Source organism: Sciurus carolinensis, chromosome 17 (assembly GCF_902686445.1).
Source record: "Sciurus carolinensis chromosome 17, mSciCar1.2, whole genome shotgun sequence".
Taxonomy (NCBI): domain Eukaryota; kingdom Metazoa; phylum Chordata; class Mammalia; order Rodentia; family Sciuridae; genus Sciurus; species Sciurus carolinensis.
In genome coordinates this window covers 5,352,677-5,369,113 of record NC_062229.1, presented here as the reverse complement: position 1 = coordinate 5,369,113, position 16,437 = coordinate 5,352,677, and the positions used below count along the sequence as shown (strand labels likewise).

Sequence of the window (16,437 nt, the reverse complement as noted above, 5' to 3'; positions counted from 1 at the left end):
TTTATTACATGTCAAAATAGTAATATTTTGAATAGAATGGATTCAACAAAATATTTTTTACTTTTTTTTTTCCCCTTCTCTTAGTGGTGCTGGGATCAAACCAAGAGTTTCACACAGGCTAAACTTGGGCTCTACCACTGAGTCACATTCCCAACTCCAAATAAGATATTTCTGAAATGTCATGCATGTGTGTGTGTTTTACTGGTAATTGAACCCAGGGATGCTTTACTTTTTTTTTTTTTTTTTTTCTGTGACAGGGTCTCACTAAATTACCAAGGCTAGCTTTGAACCTGCAATCTTCCTGTCTCAGACTCCAGTCACTGGGGTTACAGGCATGCATCACCATGCTCTACTTATACTACGACTTCTTTTTAATATATTTTATATGTATATTATATATTATATGTATGCTAAATATTTATATGTGTGTATATATATATATTTTTGGTAATAGAGATTGAACCCTATACTTAACCACTGAGCCACATCCCCAGTCCTTCTTTTTATTTTTCATTTTGGCAAGTTCTCACTAAGTTACATAGGGCCTCACCAAGTTGCTGAGGCTGGCTTTGAACTTGCTGTCCTCCTGCCTTAACCTCCTGCGCAGCTCGCATTACAGGCATACACCACCACGCCTAGCTCTTTTAACTTTTTAAAAACATGGCTACTAGAAAAAATAAAGGTAAACTTGCAGCACACATTGCATTTTTTGTTTGTGTTGTCATGCATTGTATTTCTATCCACTGGCAAGATATTAAAAGGTTAATCATGATTCATATGCTTAAATATGAGCAGGAAAGGATTCTCCTTTTCTCTATTACCTGCTTCCAGGGGGATTGAACTCTATGAGGGTTTTGTTCTGTAATTTTCAAGATAAAAACAAGGGAGATCCACATGATGAAGTAATAAGTGAAAGAAGCTGAACTCGCTTGTCGGAGGTGGGAGGAATAACCAGTGCGTCCTTAGGGGACCTGAAAGCGTGTTCTCCACCCTATGAACATGTTTATGTGGACTTTGAAACTGTCCACTTTTTAAAACAAACCAAAGGACAAAGAAGAACAAAATGTACTAATGTTGCTTTTATTCCAAGAATTCTGTGGACTCCACCCAGACACCATCACTGGTGCCAGCTCGTGCCACAGCACCCGCACACAACAGCACCGTGAGGACCTCCAGGGCCCCGGGGAGCCCTGACCCCTGCCAGTCAATGTGACTGAGTCTGCCATCAAGGGCTGGCCTGGCCAGCCCCAAGTGGTCCCTCTGCGTCCCCAACTCCTCAGGTGGGCGAGAATTGGGACTCAATGCCCCTCTATCCCAGTTTTCCAGGGTCTGTGTGCGCCCCATAGCTCTGATCTCAGGGTAGCGTGGGCGGCCTCCAACTCAGGAAGGGGCCTCTCCAGTCGTGGGCTGCTTCTCTGTTTTTGAAGCTCCAGATGGCCCCTGCTTAGATCTCCTGCTGGGCAGAGAGTACCATGTCCTTGGGCCAGAGCCAAAGTCACTGTCCTCTAGAGCCTGGGACCAGGCCCTTGCAAGGTGGCTAGGAGGCTGCTACAGCCTCTGTGGGCTGGATCAGCATAGTGGTAGCCTGCAGTGGGTAGTAGCGGCCCCGCCAGGTCTTCCAGAAGATTCCCTTCTTACGCTGCTCCCGTTGCCGTGGGATGGAGTGGAAGTACTGGCCATTGAGGTTGGAGTGGCCACAGGTGCCAAACCACCAGCCACCTGAGGCGGACAGAGCAGAGGGGACTTGGTGAAGTCTTTGGGTCTCCATGGAGATGGGGATAGGGTAGGGGGTGAGGCTGGGCCTTGAACTTTACACATTTTAAATGGGAAGAGTCTGGCAGTGATTGTCAAACAGTGCTCCAAGGAAGCCACGGTCATGACAAAAGCTATCTCAGGGGCCCTGGGCATCCCTCCCCATAATCACAGCAGATCTGCTTTCAGGGTCTGTAACCACAGCCAGTTATTTGTTATTCCTGGCACAAGGCTAATATTTATTACTTTCTACGATCAGCATGCGTTGCATTAATTTGTATTAGCTCGAACCATATGAAGCGATCAACATTTCATCATTTTCTTTTTTCTTTCTTTTTTTTTTTTTTAGATTTTTTTTCATCATTTTCTTGACCCATTAGAAGATAATCTCACGTTTTACTTCACAAAATCCAGACTCTGTCTCTGATTTCAAAAGAACAAGGCAAGGGTTGCCTTGGTGGTACTGCCTCATGCCAGCCACCCTCCCAAAAAGTCTCATTGGATTTTCCTAACGATCCTGCCGAGTGAGCACCATTCAAAGATGGGGAAACTGAGGTTGCAGAAGTGAAATCAGCAAGCAGCCCAGGAGCACACAGCAAATAAGGAGAGCGTTGGGGCAGGAAACTGATGCACGTCGGGGCAGAAGGCCGGTCAGGGTACGGGCAAGGTCCACTTACCGGAGAGGCTCTTGGCGCAGTTCAGGTCCCTGCGAAGGTCATGGTCCTGGTCCCACGTGGAGAAGGGCAGGGAGAGGCCACTGGGAGTGATGGTGGTGGCGCCCAGCTTGCTGGCCACAGGCGCCGTGAGCTGCAGGCTATAGGCTGTGTCCTCGCCACCCAGGTGGACAGGGAACTGCAGCGATTCCGCGTTGCCATCCCAGTCCTCCAGCTGCACCGCGAGGCGGCTGCCGCGGTCCCCTGTGATGCTGTGCATCTTCTCCAGCCCCAGCCAGAACTCTCCTAGGGTGGGAGAGGCTGCCTGGTGAGGGGCACCCACCTCCGCAGACCCTCCTCCCCTACCCTGCCTCTGGCCCTGCTGGAAACACCCACCTTCGGGGTCCCCAAAGCCCCTCTTGTAGGCTTCCCAGGGCCGATTGAAGTCCACCGAGCCATCCTGGCGCCTCTGAATCACTGTCCAGCCTCCATCTGCCCAGAGTGGCACAAGGTCACCAGGAGGCCCCTTTTCACAGGGGACCCTGGCAACCCACCCTGAGACCCCCAAACCCAGGAGAGTCACATTCTCCTCACTCCTCCCAGGAGAACTGGAGGAAGGTGAGGCAGAGGGATGACTGCTGTGGGCTAGTCAGCAGGCAGGGGACTCAGGTCAGATCTCGGGTCTCTGCAAAGCGGGGTTTATAACTTTTTTTTTTTTTTTTTTTTGATGATACTAAGGATTGAACTCAGGACACTCCAGTGAGGTGCATCCCCACACCTTTCCATTTTGAGACAGGGACTTGCCGAGTTGCTGAAGCTAGTCTCAAACTTGTGATCCTTCTGCTTCAGCCTCTGAAGTAGCTGGGATTACAGTCATGCACTACCGTTCCCTGCTAGGCAGGGGCAGTAACCACAGGAACCTAACTCTGAGCTTGCAGTTGACTGCAGTGGGGAAAGAGCTTCGTTTTCATTATTATTATTATTTTTTTCTGGCGCTGGGGATGGAACCCGAGGTGTTATGGATGCTGAGCTCATGTCTACACTGACCTACACAGGGATTCATTTTAGAGAAAGACACCAGGGTCCATGAATGGCAAGAGGGCTCCCTGGCAGGCTAGCACAGCCTACCTGAGGTCATTTTGCAGTTGACCAGGAAAGGTGAGGACCCCTGAGGCTGGATCTGGAACAGTCCGCTTTGTCTCTCACCCTCTTCAAAGAGCTCCTGGCAGTCCCGGGGCAGTCCTGAGGGCAAATGGGAGGAGGAGGTGAAGCAGGATAGAAGCCCCTGAGGTCTCAGGAGGCAAGCTCACGATGAGGGCTGGGCAGTGGATGATGAATAGGGGAGGGGCAATCCTGCTTTCATGACTCTTCCCTACATCTGCCTAAACTCTTCCATGGCTCCCTATGGTCTTCCCAGTGTCATCTGTAAGGCACTTCAGGAGCAGCCTTTGTACCCATGCTCCTTCCTCCCACGCTGCACCTCTACCCTTCCTGGCCAAATCGGCTTCTTTTCTCTTCCCCACCACCTTCCTTGTATCACAGGGACTTTGCACATGCTGGTCCCTCTGCCTGGGGCTCTCTTCCCTCAGTCCCCTCTGTGGGGCCCAGTTTCCACAAGAATGCCTTCTCTCCCCCGAGACCAGACTAGAACTCCCAAAATGAGCACAGAGGCCTTCCCACTCCCTATGCTGGGGTCATCCGGTGGTGGTGCCCCGTTCCCCCAACTGAGTGGGGGCTCCATGCGGCCAGGGACAAGGAAGAGCTCTGTCCATAGCACCTGCCTCCACCCTGCGATTAGCCTGCAGCAGGTATTCAACGAAGACTCCGTGAATGAATGATTGCAGGAGTTGGAAGGGGTGGGAGGCAGCTGCCCAGCCAAGCTGAGCAAAAGGGCTCTCAGCTCATGCCAGGGGGACACCGATCACAACTGAATGAGGCTTAGGGACACAGAGGCTTTGCCTAGGGCCCCAGCTATTAGGGGAAGAGGGGTCAGGATAGAGGAGAAAAGAAGGAAGATAGAAGAGGGGAGAGAAGGAACATGGCCTTGAGCCATGGAGACTGGGGAAGGTCAGCCCCCAGCCCAACCCATCCCAGCCTGGAAAGTAGAGGAAAGGTCGCCAGGGGGAGGGGCAGACCCAGGACCCAGGACGGTGTCCACACCGTCCACACTGCTGCAGCACAGGGGCAGGCCCAGGATGACGGAAGGACACTTTCCGGCCCCTCGGGCAGCTCCCCTTTCCCCTACTTTCCCCTCATCCAATCAGGACAGGCATGAGGCCAAGCCACCAATGTGGTCTCCATTAGCTCCAGCTGTTTGTCTCTCCAAGCTCTGAACTTTCCCCGACTTGGCCAGGCTGAGTCTGGAAGTCCTAAACCCACACCGCACACCCCCCTTCTCTTCCACCACATCTCCCAGCCTGGACCTGTGCCTGCTGGCCTCAGAAACCCCTCATGCTAACAGAATGGTTTGGGAGGGCTCTCTGGGACCCTCACCATGCTGAAATGCCAGCCCCGTGTGGGGGAAGAGCGAAGGAGTCTGGGGAGCAAGGGAGCCCTCAACACTGCAGGGCTGGAAGCCAGCAACTAGCGGAGGGAGTGAAACGGAGGATCCACACTTTCACCCAGTTGGCTGTAGACAGTCACAGATGCTGGGCAGGGTGACAGCATGGCTGTGAACTTAGGGTGGGAACTGGGCCTGTGTCAGACACACACATGTGTTGCTCTTTGAGATGGGGGGAACTTGGGACATACACAATAAAGGACCTAACGCTTGTGATGGAAGGAAAAGTCTGTTTTGTGTGTGTATGTGTGTGTGTGTGTGTGTGTGTGTGTGTGTGTGTGACAGAAGGGGTGTGAGGGACCAGGAGCCCTGGATTTGTAAGATGCAAGAGTCAGTGTGTGGCCTGGGAGTTGCGGGGGGCGGGGGAGAGTCTGCCTTGGTTTCCCCTTCTTGATTCATTCCACAAGAGTTCTGAGGGGTGCCAAACCTCAGAAACCCCTGCCTGGCACTTCTCATCTATCACACCCTCTCATGAAGTTCTACCCTTCAGGATGGTGTTCCTGAGCCATACTGCTGTCTCCAACACCCCTGAAGCTGATGTTCCTTATGGTATCTCTTCCAATCCTGGTTCCAGGTGGTGGCCAGCAGGATTTCAGGAAAAGCCTTCTGGCTTGCTGGGAAAAGGGGTGCAGTGGCCTGACTGGGTGGGTGGGAGCTGAGGAAGGAGGTGCTGCCATCACCCTCAGGAGCTGGGACCCAAGACCAGAACCTCTCCTTCTTACTAAGGTGAACCTGACAAAGGGGCTGGGAACAGGAATGGCAAAGGAAGGGGCAGGGGAAGCTGCCAGAGGACAACAAGGACCAGACACTCACTGTGTAAGCGGGTGGTGTTGTGCTCCAGCCCAAGGTGGGCCATCTTGGGTAGCCTCTTTCTTTTGGCAGGCTTGGTCACTACATTGCCAAGGTGTGTGGGGTTCAGGAGGCCAACCTGGAACAGGACAGGAGGAGGGAGGGTGTCAGGTGGGTTGATTCAGCTGCCTGACCTGCCTGGCTCCACGATGGGACCTTCAGGTCCAGCTTTGTGATCTCTCCCGCCACCAGGGCCAGGCCTAGGATACCTGGCTCTGCAGATTCTGGATTCTCAGATGCTGCTTCTCCAGGTGTCGCTGTTGCTGGGCCACCTTCTGGAACAATTGTTCGATCCGGCTGTTCTGAGCCTTGAGCTGCGTCTGGGGAGGGGTGCAAATCTTGGTGAGGACCCATCCTTGTATCTCCAACCTCCTTTTTCATCCACCCAGCCATCCTTCCAAATGTCCGTCCTTTGAGTCCCCGGTAGGGTGCCCAGAGACCTTGGCTGTGCTCTCCCTTCCCACCCACACACTTCCAGTCCAGAAAGGGAGTCACAAGAGCGTGAAGAGCTAGCGCTGGCACCGGTACCTGCAAGCTACGGAGGGTCTCGGGGACCGCCTCGCCGCCGGGAGCCACCACGCTCTCCGGGGTTTTTGAGGGCTCGGAGGACGCCTCAGATCCCTGGCAAGCGGCCCCGCAGGCGTCCAGGCGCTGCTCCAGCGCGCCCAGCTGTCCACGGGTGCGCTCCACGTGTTCTCGCAGCCCGTGACCGAGCTGCAGCAGCCCGTGGGCCAGCACGTTCATCTCGTCCCAGGACGCGAAGCGAGGCGGCTCAGGCGGCGCGGGGCGGCCCTGAGCGCTCAGCAGCCCGGCGGTGGCGGCGCACAGCATCAGGGCTGCGCCTGCCGTCGGAACGCCGCGCATGTTCTTGGTCGGCCTGGATGTGGGGACGCAGGGACTCCGTGCAGGGACGCGGTGGCTCGAAATGCTAGGGCTGGAGACGTGGGGAACCTGGCGGAGACTCGCTGGGGTGCAGAAGGCAGCAGGAAGGAACGGACCTCGGCCTCAGGCCCGCTAGACTCGACTTGACCCCGCAGCGCCCAACGCCCTCTTTTATAAACCGGGTGCGGGAGTGGGAGGGGGAGCTCGGGGGCGGGGCGCGGGGAGTGCTGGGGGCGGGGCGAGCGGCCAAGGGTGGGGTCCTGTGTGTGGTGGTTATAGGGGGTGGGGAGCTTCCTGGGCTGCAAAACTCTGGCTCCCCTCGCCCTGCGCCAGGCAGTGGCTGGCCTTCCTCTGCGAACCGTGGGGGACGTGACTGCCGCTTCCCCCACGACCCCATCCCGCCCCGCCCAGTTCGGTGGGGGAAAGGTTGCTCGCATCAGCCGGGACTAGCACACATTCCTGAACCCCTCTCCAAGGCAGAAGTTGGGGAAGAGGACACGGAGGTTCCTCCCTGGTGCCCTGAGTTCCGCGGAGTGGGCAGGGAGTCCGGGGTACCTCAAACCTCCTCGCCTCGGAGGCTTCCTGTGATCTCCAGGGCCAACCCCAGACGGGGGTTCCCCGCTCCCGGGGATGTCGGAGAACTCTCACGCTCCTTCCCGCTCAAGGGTTTGTCATTGTGGATATATTTACGAGATTCATTAACGTCTGTTTTGTCCAGACCTCCCGCCCCACCCCAATTGCCAGCGCCTTAGTGGCAGGGATTGGGCCTGTATTGCTCAGAGCCTCCCCTCCTGTTGACCAGCCTCCTCTACCAGGACCTTCAGGGTCCTGGGCTTTGCATATATTCAAGCAGGAACTCAGGGCACATGGAAGGAAGGTCTCCCTTCCACCCTTTCTCTTCATTCATTCATTCAACCAAGAGGACGCTCAGCCCAGACCCTATTTGGAGTTCCCTGGAAGGAGGAGAGATCCCAACACTCTGAGCCTGAGGGAGGGACGAAGGAAGACCCAAGCAAGCCTGTGGGCCTGGATCCTGTTCTTGCCACAAGGCTAAGCTTTCATTCAACAAAAAAAGCACAGGCGTCACCTACCCATTCCCCACCAAGTCTCCTCTACCCTGCCAGAAAGGTTAGCCTGGCACAGAAAATCCTCCTGCCAGGAAGAACCACTAGTCGGACTGCTCAGAAGGAAAAAAGAAAAAAAATAAATAAATAAAAGAAAGAAAAAGAATGGAGTTGAGTCAGCATGGCTGGGAGCCAGCAGCCCTGGCCTCTGGAATCTGAAACTGCACACTCCAGGGCTGACATGCAGGCCACCACTCATGCTGCCCTTGGCCTGGCTGGGCCACATGCCAGCCTGACTGATCCCAGAAGCAGTGACAGACAAACGGGAAGGGCAGGGAGGAAAACCCCAGCAAGGAGTAGTTTCAGCTGGCCACCATCTGGCCTGTCCACCCCCTACTTCCAGCATCTGAGTGGTGAGCACAGCTATCCCAGGGCCTCTCAGACTGCAGTCTCCTCTTCCCAGCTTGCATCAAGGAAAACGATCAGTTACTTTCTAACCTGATGGACTTTTGTGATTTGCTTCTCAGGAACTGCAGTGCTGTGTTTTAGAGAGCACAAAACATACTTGAAGAAGGCCATTGGAGGCACCTGCTGTGAGTAAACTTTATTAAAGACTCTGGTCCTCCTGGGGCCTGAGCTGGCCCCGGATTTTATCCTAAAATCTGCTGCTTGGAATGTGCTCTCTGACACAGCCGTGACACAATCACCCTGACTGATTGTTCCTTAAGCACCTAATGTGTGCCAGCCACTGTGCTGGGGCCGCGTTGGTGGGATGACCCTGTCCTCTACCTCACAGTCTTTTTTTTTTTTTTTTTTTTTTTTTTGTATCTGGGATTGAATCCAGGGGTTCTTAACCACTGAACCACATCATCAGCCCTTTTTATATTTTATTTAAAAACAGGCTCTCGCTAAGTTGCTGAGCCTGGCTTTGAACTCACCATCTTCCTGTCTCAGCTACCCAAGCTACTGGGATCACAGATGTGCACCACTGAACTCAGCCCTGCTCCCCAGTCTTGACCTCAAGCTACTCTAGTAGAAGTAAATGGCATGAGAAAGGTGTCCTGGGGACTGGAATCTGTCATCAGAAAAGAAAGCAGAGGAGGCGATGCTTTTGTTGCCAGTCTGTGAGAAGCTGAATGGAGATAAATTCCTGCCTTTGGGAGATTTCTGCCTGGGGTAGGATGTGGTCTCTTGAACAGTGTCTTTCCACCTCTAGTTGTAGGGCCTTCTAGTGGGTAGGATAGGAGGAGAGAAGCTGATCTGTCCGTGCAGGAGCTGCTTATAATAAAAGCAGCAAACATCTACTCTGCACTTAATATCCTCCAGGTATTGTTTTTAAGTGATTACATATTCATTTAATCCCAGAAACAACTCTACTTGAAACAGGTACTGTGATTATTCTATTTTATAGATAGCAAGAAGATGAAAGAAAGGTTGCACACTTATCCAAGTCCACACAATTATCTAGACTTAGGTAAGATTTGAAACCAGCCTGACAGAAAGCTGTATTCTTAGCAGACAAGCTATCCTGCCTTTAATAATCACTTCCTGATATTTGCAACCTCATGGAATTCCTTGTGTATTATAACCACTAGGATACTGCAGAAATGATGAGAGGTGTGATTTTTTTTTTTTTGGTTTGGTACCAGGGATTGAACCCAAGGGCACTCAACCCCTGAGCCAGGTCCTCACCCTTTTATGTTTTATTTTGAGACAGGGTCTCGCTAAGCTGTTTAGGGCCTCACTAAGTTGCTGAGGCTGGATTTGAACTTGTGATCCTCCTGCCTCAGCCTCCTGAGCCACTACAACTACAGGCATGTACCACTGCACCCAGTGGGACATGAGACTTCTGAAGCTAGGCCAGAAAATATCATATGATTTCTACTTTGTTCTTGCTTGGATTACTTTCTCTGGGAAGAGGTAGTCGCCATGTTGTGAGGACACTCAAGCAGTCCTTTGGAGCTATCCATGCAGGGAGGAGACTGAGGTTTACACCTAACAACCAACAACTTGCCAGTCATGTGAGTGAACAGTCTTGGAAGTAGTCCTCCAGCACCAGTGAAACTTGTGAATGACCACAGTCTCACCTGATATCCATCAGCAGCCACATGAGACCCCAAGCCAGAAGCACTCAGATAAGCTACTCACAAACTCTTGAACCACAGAAATCATGATATAATAAATACTATTGTTGGGCTGGGGATATAGCTCAGTTGGTAGAGTGCTTGCCTTGCAAGCACAGGGCCCTGGGTTCAATCCCTAGCACTGCAAAAAAAAAAAAAAAAAAAAATGAGTTATGTTAAATACTATTGTTATTATTATTTTGGGGGGTGCTGGAGTTGAAAATCAGAACCTTGCACATGCCAGGTAAGTACTCTACCACTGAGCTACACCCACAGTCCCCTGTTCTACCTTTTAAAGGTCCACAGGGACTCCCATTACCATCACCCTGGGGGCCAGGTCTTTATCTATGGACCTTTGGGTAACACTCATCCAAACCAAAGTACCATATAATTCTGGGGATCAAGAAGTCTTACAATCAGTCATCTGCAAACTGCAAAGTCAGGAAAGCAGGTGGTATAATTCAGTCCAATTTGGAAGGCCTAAGAATAAGGAGCTATAATGACTGAGGACAAGAGAAGATGAATGTCCCAGCTGACAGAGAGAGAGAGAGAGAGGAGAGAGAGAGAGAGAAAGAAAGAAAGAGAGAAGAGAGAGAGAGAATAAATTTACCCTTTCTCCATCTTTTTGTTCTATGTGGCCCTCTAAACACTCTCCCAGACATACCCAGAAATAAAATTATACCAACTATCTGGGCATCCCTTAGCCCAGTCAGGCTGATATATCAAATTAACCCTCACAGACCCCATCGCCACCACCACCAACACCACCAGGCAAGGATTTGGGGTTGCAAGGCATGCTGCTATGGTTTGGATGTGGTTGGAGTGCGTCCTCCAGAGATTCAGTGTGGGCAACTTCATCCCTGATGTGATGATGTTGAGGCAACTGAAACTTGAAGAGGCGGGGCCTTATGGAAGGTGGATAGGTCAAGGACCTCAGAAAGGATTAACATAGTTCTTGCAGGACCCCAGGTAGTTCACATGAGAGCAAGTTATAGAACCCCTGTCTCCTGCATCCCCTGGCTTCCTGTCTGTCCTGTGACCTCTCCCTTTCACATGTGCTCCCGCCATGAAGCTGTGATTACAGGCATGTGCCACCTCGCCTGGCTCCCTATGCCTTTTTAAGGCCACGTAGTGTTCCATCGTGTATATAGATGACCATGCCCAGTCAGACACACATTTGTATATACAGAATTACACATATACAACATACATACATATATGTAGAGATATGTTAATACATACACAGAGATGAGTATATGTAATACATGCAAACACATATATATGGACAGAAGCACATTTATATACAGACACAATACATGCAGATAGGTGTGATAAGTCACACATATATAGGGACATATGTATCATACACATATTTATGTGGAGCCATATATGCAGAGAAACACAAATATATATAATGTGCATACATATGTATTACATGCATGCACAGATTATGTACGTGCCATACGTATTTACATGTATATCTGACACACGTGGGAAGAGAGAAAATACACACTGACATGTTATTATGTTCTGAACACTTGTTGGTGTGTTGCACACAGAATGTGTGCCTTTTGCCCTTTACTAAGACCAGGGACACTCTTACATAACCATAGTACAGCCAGCAGCTTCAGGAAATGTAACCCTGACCTAGTACTGTTATCTAATCTACAGTCCATATTCCAGTTTCATCCATGTCCAATCAAGTCCTTTAACAGCTGGGGTTTTCCCTTCAGGATCCCATCCAGGGATCACAGGTTGCATTTTGTTGTCATGTCCCTTTGGTTCTCCTTTGTCCTTCAGGACACTGACGTTTCTGAAATGTACACACCAGCTATTTGTAGAATATCCCTCACTGTGCATTTGTCTGGTATTGCCTAGAAGGTTCCCATGATGCATTTCTGGCTGTGATATTGTGTCCTTCTTAGTGCCTGATATCAAAAGGTACATAATATTCCTTTGCCCCTTATTAGAACCATTAATTTTGATTCTTTTATCCACATAATTTGAATCCAGGATGACCAGTGCTGTTATGGGGAAAACACACTGAAAAAGGAATTGATCTCATCACATAAGGCTTTCTGGAGCAGGGCCCCAAGGCTGAGGGTCTCCTAAGAGGTATCCAGACAAAGAACTTAGGGAACAGGTAACCCAGGTCTAGGAAGAGTGTAAAAACTATACTCTGGCCTGGAATGGTGGCACATGCCTGTGATCCCATTGGCTTGGGCAGCTGAATCAAGAGGATCTCAAGTTCAAAACCGGCCTGGCAACTTAATGAGACCCTGTCTAAAGCTGGATGTGGTGACGCACACCTGTAATCCCAGCAGCTCGGGAGGCTGAGGCAGGAAGATTGCAAATTCAAAACCAACCTCAGAAACTTAGTGAGGCCCTAAGCAACTTAGGGAGACCGTCTCTCTTTTTTTTTTTTTTTTTTTTTTTTTGCGGTGCTGGGGATTGAACCCAGGGCCTTGTGCATGCAAGGAGACCATCTCTTAAAGTAAAAAATATAAAAGGGCTGGGGACGTAGCTCAGTGGTTAAGCGCCCCTGGGTTTGATCCCAGTTACCAAAAGTAAATAAATAAATAGGTAAATAAATAAAATAAAAATAAAAAGGGCTGGGGAGAACGGGAGAAAATCTTTTCCACACACACTTCAGAATAGAGCACTTAAATCCAAAATTTATAAAGAACTTACAAAACTTTACACCAAAAATACAAAGAACCCAATCAATAAATGGGCCAAGGAACTGGACAGACACTTTACAAAAGAAGATATACAGGCAATTAATAAATATATGAAAAAGTGTTCAACATCTCTAGTAATTAGAGAAATGCAAATTAAAACAACTCTAAGATTTCAAATTACTCCAATTAGAATGGCTATTATCAAGAACACAAACAATAATAGATGTTGGCATGGATGTGGGGAAAAAGGCACACTTTTACATTGCTGGTGGAGTTGCAAATTGGTACAGCCACTGTGGAAAGCAGTGTGGAGAATCCGCAGAAAACTTGGAATGGACCCACCTTTTGACCCAATTATCTCACTCCTTGGTTTATACCCAAAGGGCTTAAAATCAGCATACTACAGCAACATAACCACATCAATGTTTATAGCAGCTTAGTTCACAATAGCTAGATTGTGGAACCAAAGTAGATGCCCTTCAACAGATGAATGGATAAAGAAACTGTGATATATATATATATATATATATATATATATATATATATGAATATTATTCAGCCATAAAGAATAATAATAGGGCTGGGGAGATAGCTCAGTTGGTAGAGTGCTTGCCTCACAAGCACTAAGGCCCTGAGTTCAATCCCCAGCACCGCCAAAAAAAAAAAAAAAAAAAAAAAGAAAGAAAGCAAGAATAATAATATTATGGCATTTGCAAATAAATGGATGGAACTGGAGAATATCGTGCTTAGTGAAATAAGCCAATCCCAAAAAAACCAAAGGCCAAATGTTTTCCCTGATAAGTGGAGAATGATATATAATGGGGGTATGGGTGTGGGGAGTGAGAGAAGAATGGAGGAACTTTAGATTGTGTAGAAGGAAGTGAGAGGGAGGGGGGTATGAAAGATGGTGCAATGAGACAGACATCATTGCCCTATGTACATGTATTATTGCATGAATAGTATGAGTCTACATCGTGTACAACCATGGAGACGAAATGATGTACCCCATTTGTTTATAGTGATTCAAGGTGCAGTCTGTAAAAAATTTAAAAATAAATAAATAATTTAAAAAAAAAGGGGACTGGGGGCGTAACTCAGTGGTACAGTACCAGGGGTGAGGGGGAGGGGGAATGAACTCTAGCCTGACACACCTGTCAAATTCTTTCAAATGAGCCGGTAAGATCATTGGGGGTATTTATTCAAACACTCTGCCCAGGAAATGGCCTTCACTGTCCCTGGCAACTCACCATGGTATTTCCTGCTGCCCTCTACTCACATCCAGGTCACCAGGAAAGGTCAGCCCTAGGGGAGACAGCCCAGAGGCTCAAGGCAGAAAAGATGACTCAGAACCTGAGCTGGGGACTCAGAAAGGAATGGAGCAGCTTCAGCTCTCTGCCCCGTCAGTGTCCTGACCCATACGTCCTCCCAGCCTGGGAACTTGTACACCACAGGCAAACAGCACTAGGTCACTAAGGAAATAATGGTAACTATAGTAGTGAACGTTGACACCAGCAGACACTTGCACAATCCATTTGTGTCATCCTCAGATCAGCTCTGGAAAAGAGAGAGGTCCTTCCCTTTTTGTAAAGAACAAGAGAAAGTAAGCATCTGATATGTTCAGGCATTGGGCCAAAGTCTTAGTTTTCTAGGGTCAAGGTTTGAACCAAGTTCCAAACCACCGAATCTTTTTTAAAGCTTGTTGTTGTTTTGTGATTGACAATTTTGCATGGGTAATACATTTGCATATCTCCAAATCCCCAGACTCTAAAAAGCATAGAAAGAGAAGCTAACTTACCCTAATCATATGTCCACACAGAATATTATTCAAGAATACATATGTGGGTGTATATACAGGAGATTGAACCCAGGGGCACTTTACCACTGAGCTACACCCCCAGTTCTTTTTATTTTTTGTTTTGAGACGGGGTCTTTCTAAATTCGTTGAGGCTGGTCATGAACTTGTGATCCTCCTGTCTCAGCCTCCTGAGTCACTGGGATTACAGACATGATTCATGGTGCCCAATTTCAAGAATATTTTATTTGTAATCACTGCAAGGGTTTTTTATGTTTTGTTTTGTATGTGCCATCAAAATAGTGGGAAGAACTGGGCTCAGGGGCACACACTTGAAACCTCAGTGTCTTGTGAGCCGAAGCAGGAAGATCACAAGTTCAAAAGCCAGCCTCAGCAACCCAGTGAGGCCTTAAGCAACGTAATGAAACTCTATCTCAAGATAAAAACTAAAATGGGCTGGGGATATGGCTCAGCCTGGGCAACTTGGTGGGACGCTGCCTCAAAATAAAAAATGAAAAGGGCTAGGAGTATATAGCTCAGTGGTAGAGCATCCCTGGGCCCAAGCCCCAGTACGACTAAAAGGAAAGAAAACTTCTCTATTCACCTTGAGTGTGTTTAGAGAGTTATGAGCATTGTTTCCCAATTTTACATGGATTATGGAATATCATGCTCACTGTTCGTTTGCACTGGGGTGGTGGGAATGGATCCCAGGGCCTTGTGCCTGCCACAGGTTCCCGAACTCTGAGCTACACTCAGTCACACAAGCACTGGTTTTTTTTGTCTCTTCACTTCACATAAATATCAGAGCTCTTTTCAAATCAGCCTATAACAGTGCCTTTGGTGGTGATTATTTTTCTTTCTTTTTCTGTGGTGCTGGGGATGGAACCCAATGCCCTGGACATGCTAGGCAAGCGCTCTGCCACCCGTGTCCTCATTTTTTGATAGCGGTACCCTACCCATTTCATGTTTGTCCTATGTTTTATTCTCCCAGTCCCTGTCAGGGACCACTTGCTTTGTTTCTAATCTTTTCCTCCGAGACACCAGGCTGTAACGAACACTCTTGCAGGTTACACGTGCCATTTGACTATACCTGTACAGTAAGTTCCCCAAAGTGGAATCACTAGGTCAAAGGGAACACATGTTTGTAAGTCGGGTGAATGTCACCAAATTGCTTTCCATGGGAGCTGGCCATCATACCAGCAATGTGAGTCTTGGCTGATGGCCCCTCACTGTTGCCAACAAATTGTTTTCTTAAACTTTTGGATTCTTTATGATTATTATTTTCTTTTTTGTTATTTAAACTTTTGAATTCTTGCCAATCTGATAGCTGGAAAATGACATCTCACCTACTTCTAATTTTCATCAAAGTATAAGATTACCTTTCCAAATGTTTAATGACCATTAATGCTTCTTTTGTTTGATTTATATTGGTATTTTTTTTTTTTCTCTTGCGGTGCTGGGGCTGGAACCCAGGGCCTCCGGCATGCTGGGTAAGTGCTCCACCACGGAGCCATCTCCCCAGACCTGATGTGTTCTTTTCCTTCTCGATGCCTCGAATCTCATTATGAGGTGGTTTAACTCTTTTTTGTTTTTCTGTTGTGATTTAACTCTTTGTGACATGAACTGCAAACATTTTCTCTTTCAGTTTGTCCTTTATCCTCTGACTTTGATTTTTTGTTGTTGTTGTTGCTGTTGTTGTTGTTTTTTGGTACTGGGGATTGAACCCAGAGGTGCCGAACCACTGAGTCACATCCACAGCCCTTTTTATTTTTATTTTATTTTTTATTTTGAGACAGGGTCTCACAAAGTTGCTTCAGGCCTCACAAAGTTGCTGAGGCTGGGTTTGAACTTGTGATCCTCCTGCCTCAGCCTCCAGAGCCACTGGGATGACAGGCATGTGCCACCGCGTCCAATCCTTTCTTTCTTTTCTCTTAGTTTTTTCCCTTTTCTTTTGGTGCCAGGGATGTCGCAGTCCTTGTGCATGCTGGACTACTGGGCTTTTCCTCAGCCCAATCAAACTGAGAGCAGGTGATAGAAATGTGTTAGGCAGACAGGGTTAACGGCCTTCCCACCCAGGACTG

The 16,437-nt window shown here is 48.8% G+C and overlaps 1 protein-coding gene across 1 annotated transcript; it reads right to left on the bottom strand.

The window, feature by feature from the left end:
* Positions 1 to 1,061: 1,061 nt before the first annotated feature.
* On the bottom strand, positions 1,062 to 6,855 carry Angptl4 (angiopoietin like 4). The gene is made up of 7 exons (XM_047531012.1): positions 6,343 to 6,855; positions 6,024 to 6,134; positions 5,779 to 5,893; positions 3,534 to 3,647; positions 2,802 to 2,897; positions 2,430 to 2,711; positions 1,062 to 1,719 (listed from the first exon to the last, which is right to left on the bottom strand). Exons 1-7 carry the CDS (start codon positions 6,676 to 6,678, stop codon positions 1,538 to 1,540), a joined length of 1,236 nt encoding a protein of 411 aa, XP_047386968.1. The 5' UTR covers positions 6,679 to 6,855; the 3' UTR covers positions 1,062 to 1,537.
* Between the last annotated feature and the right edge of the window lie 9,582 nt (positions 6,856 to 16,437).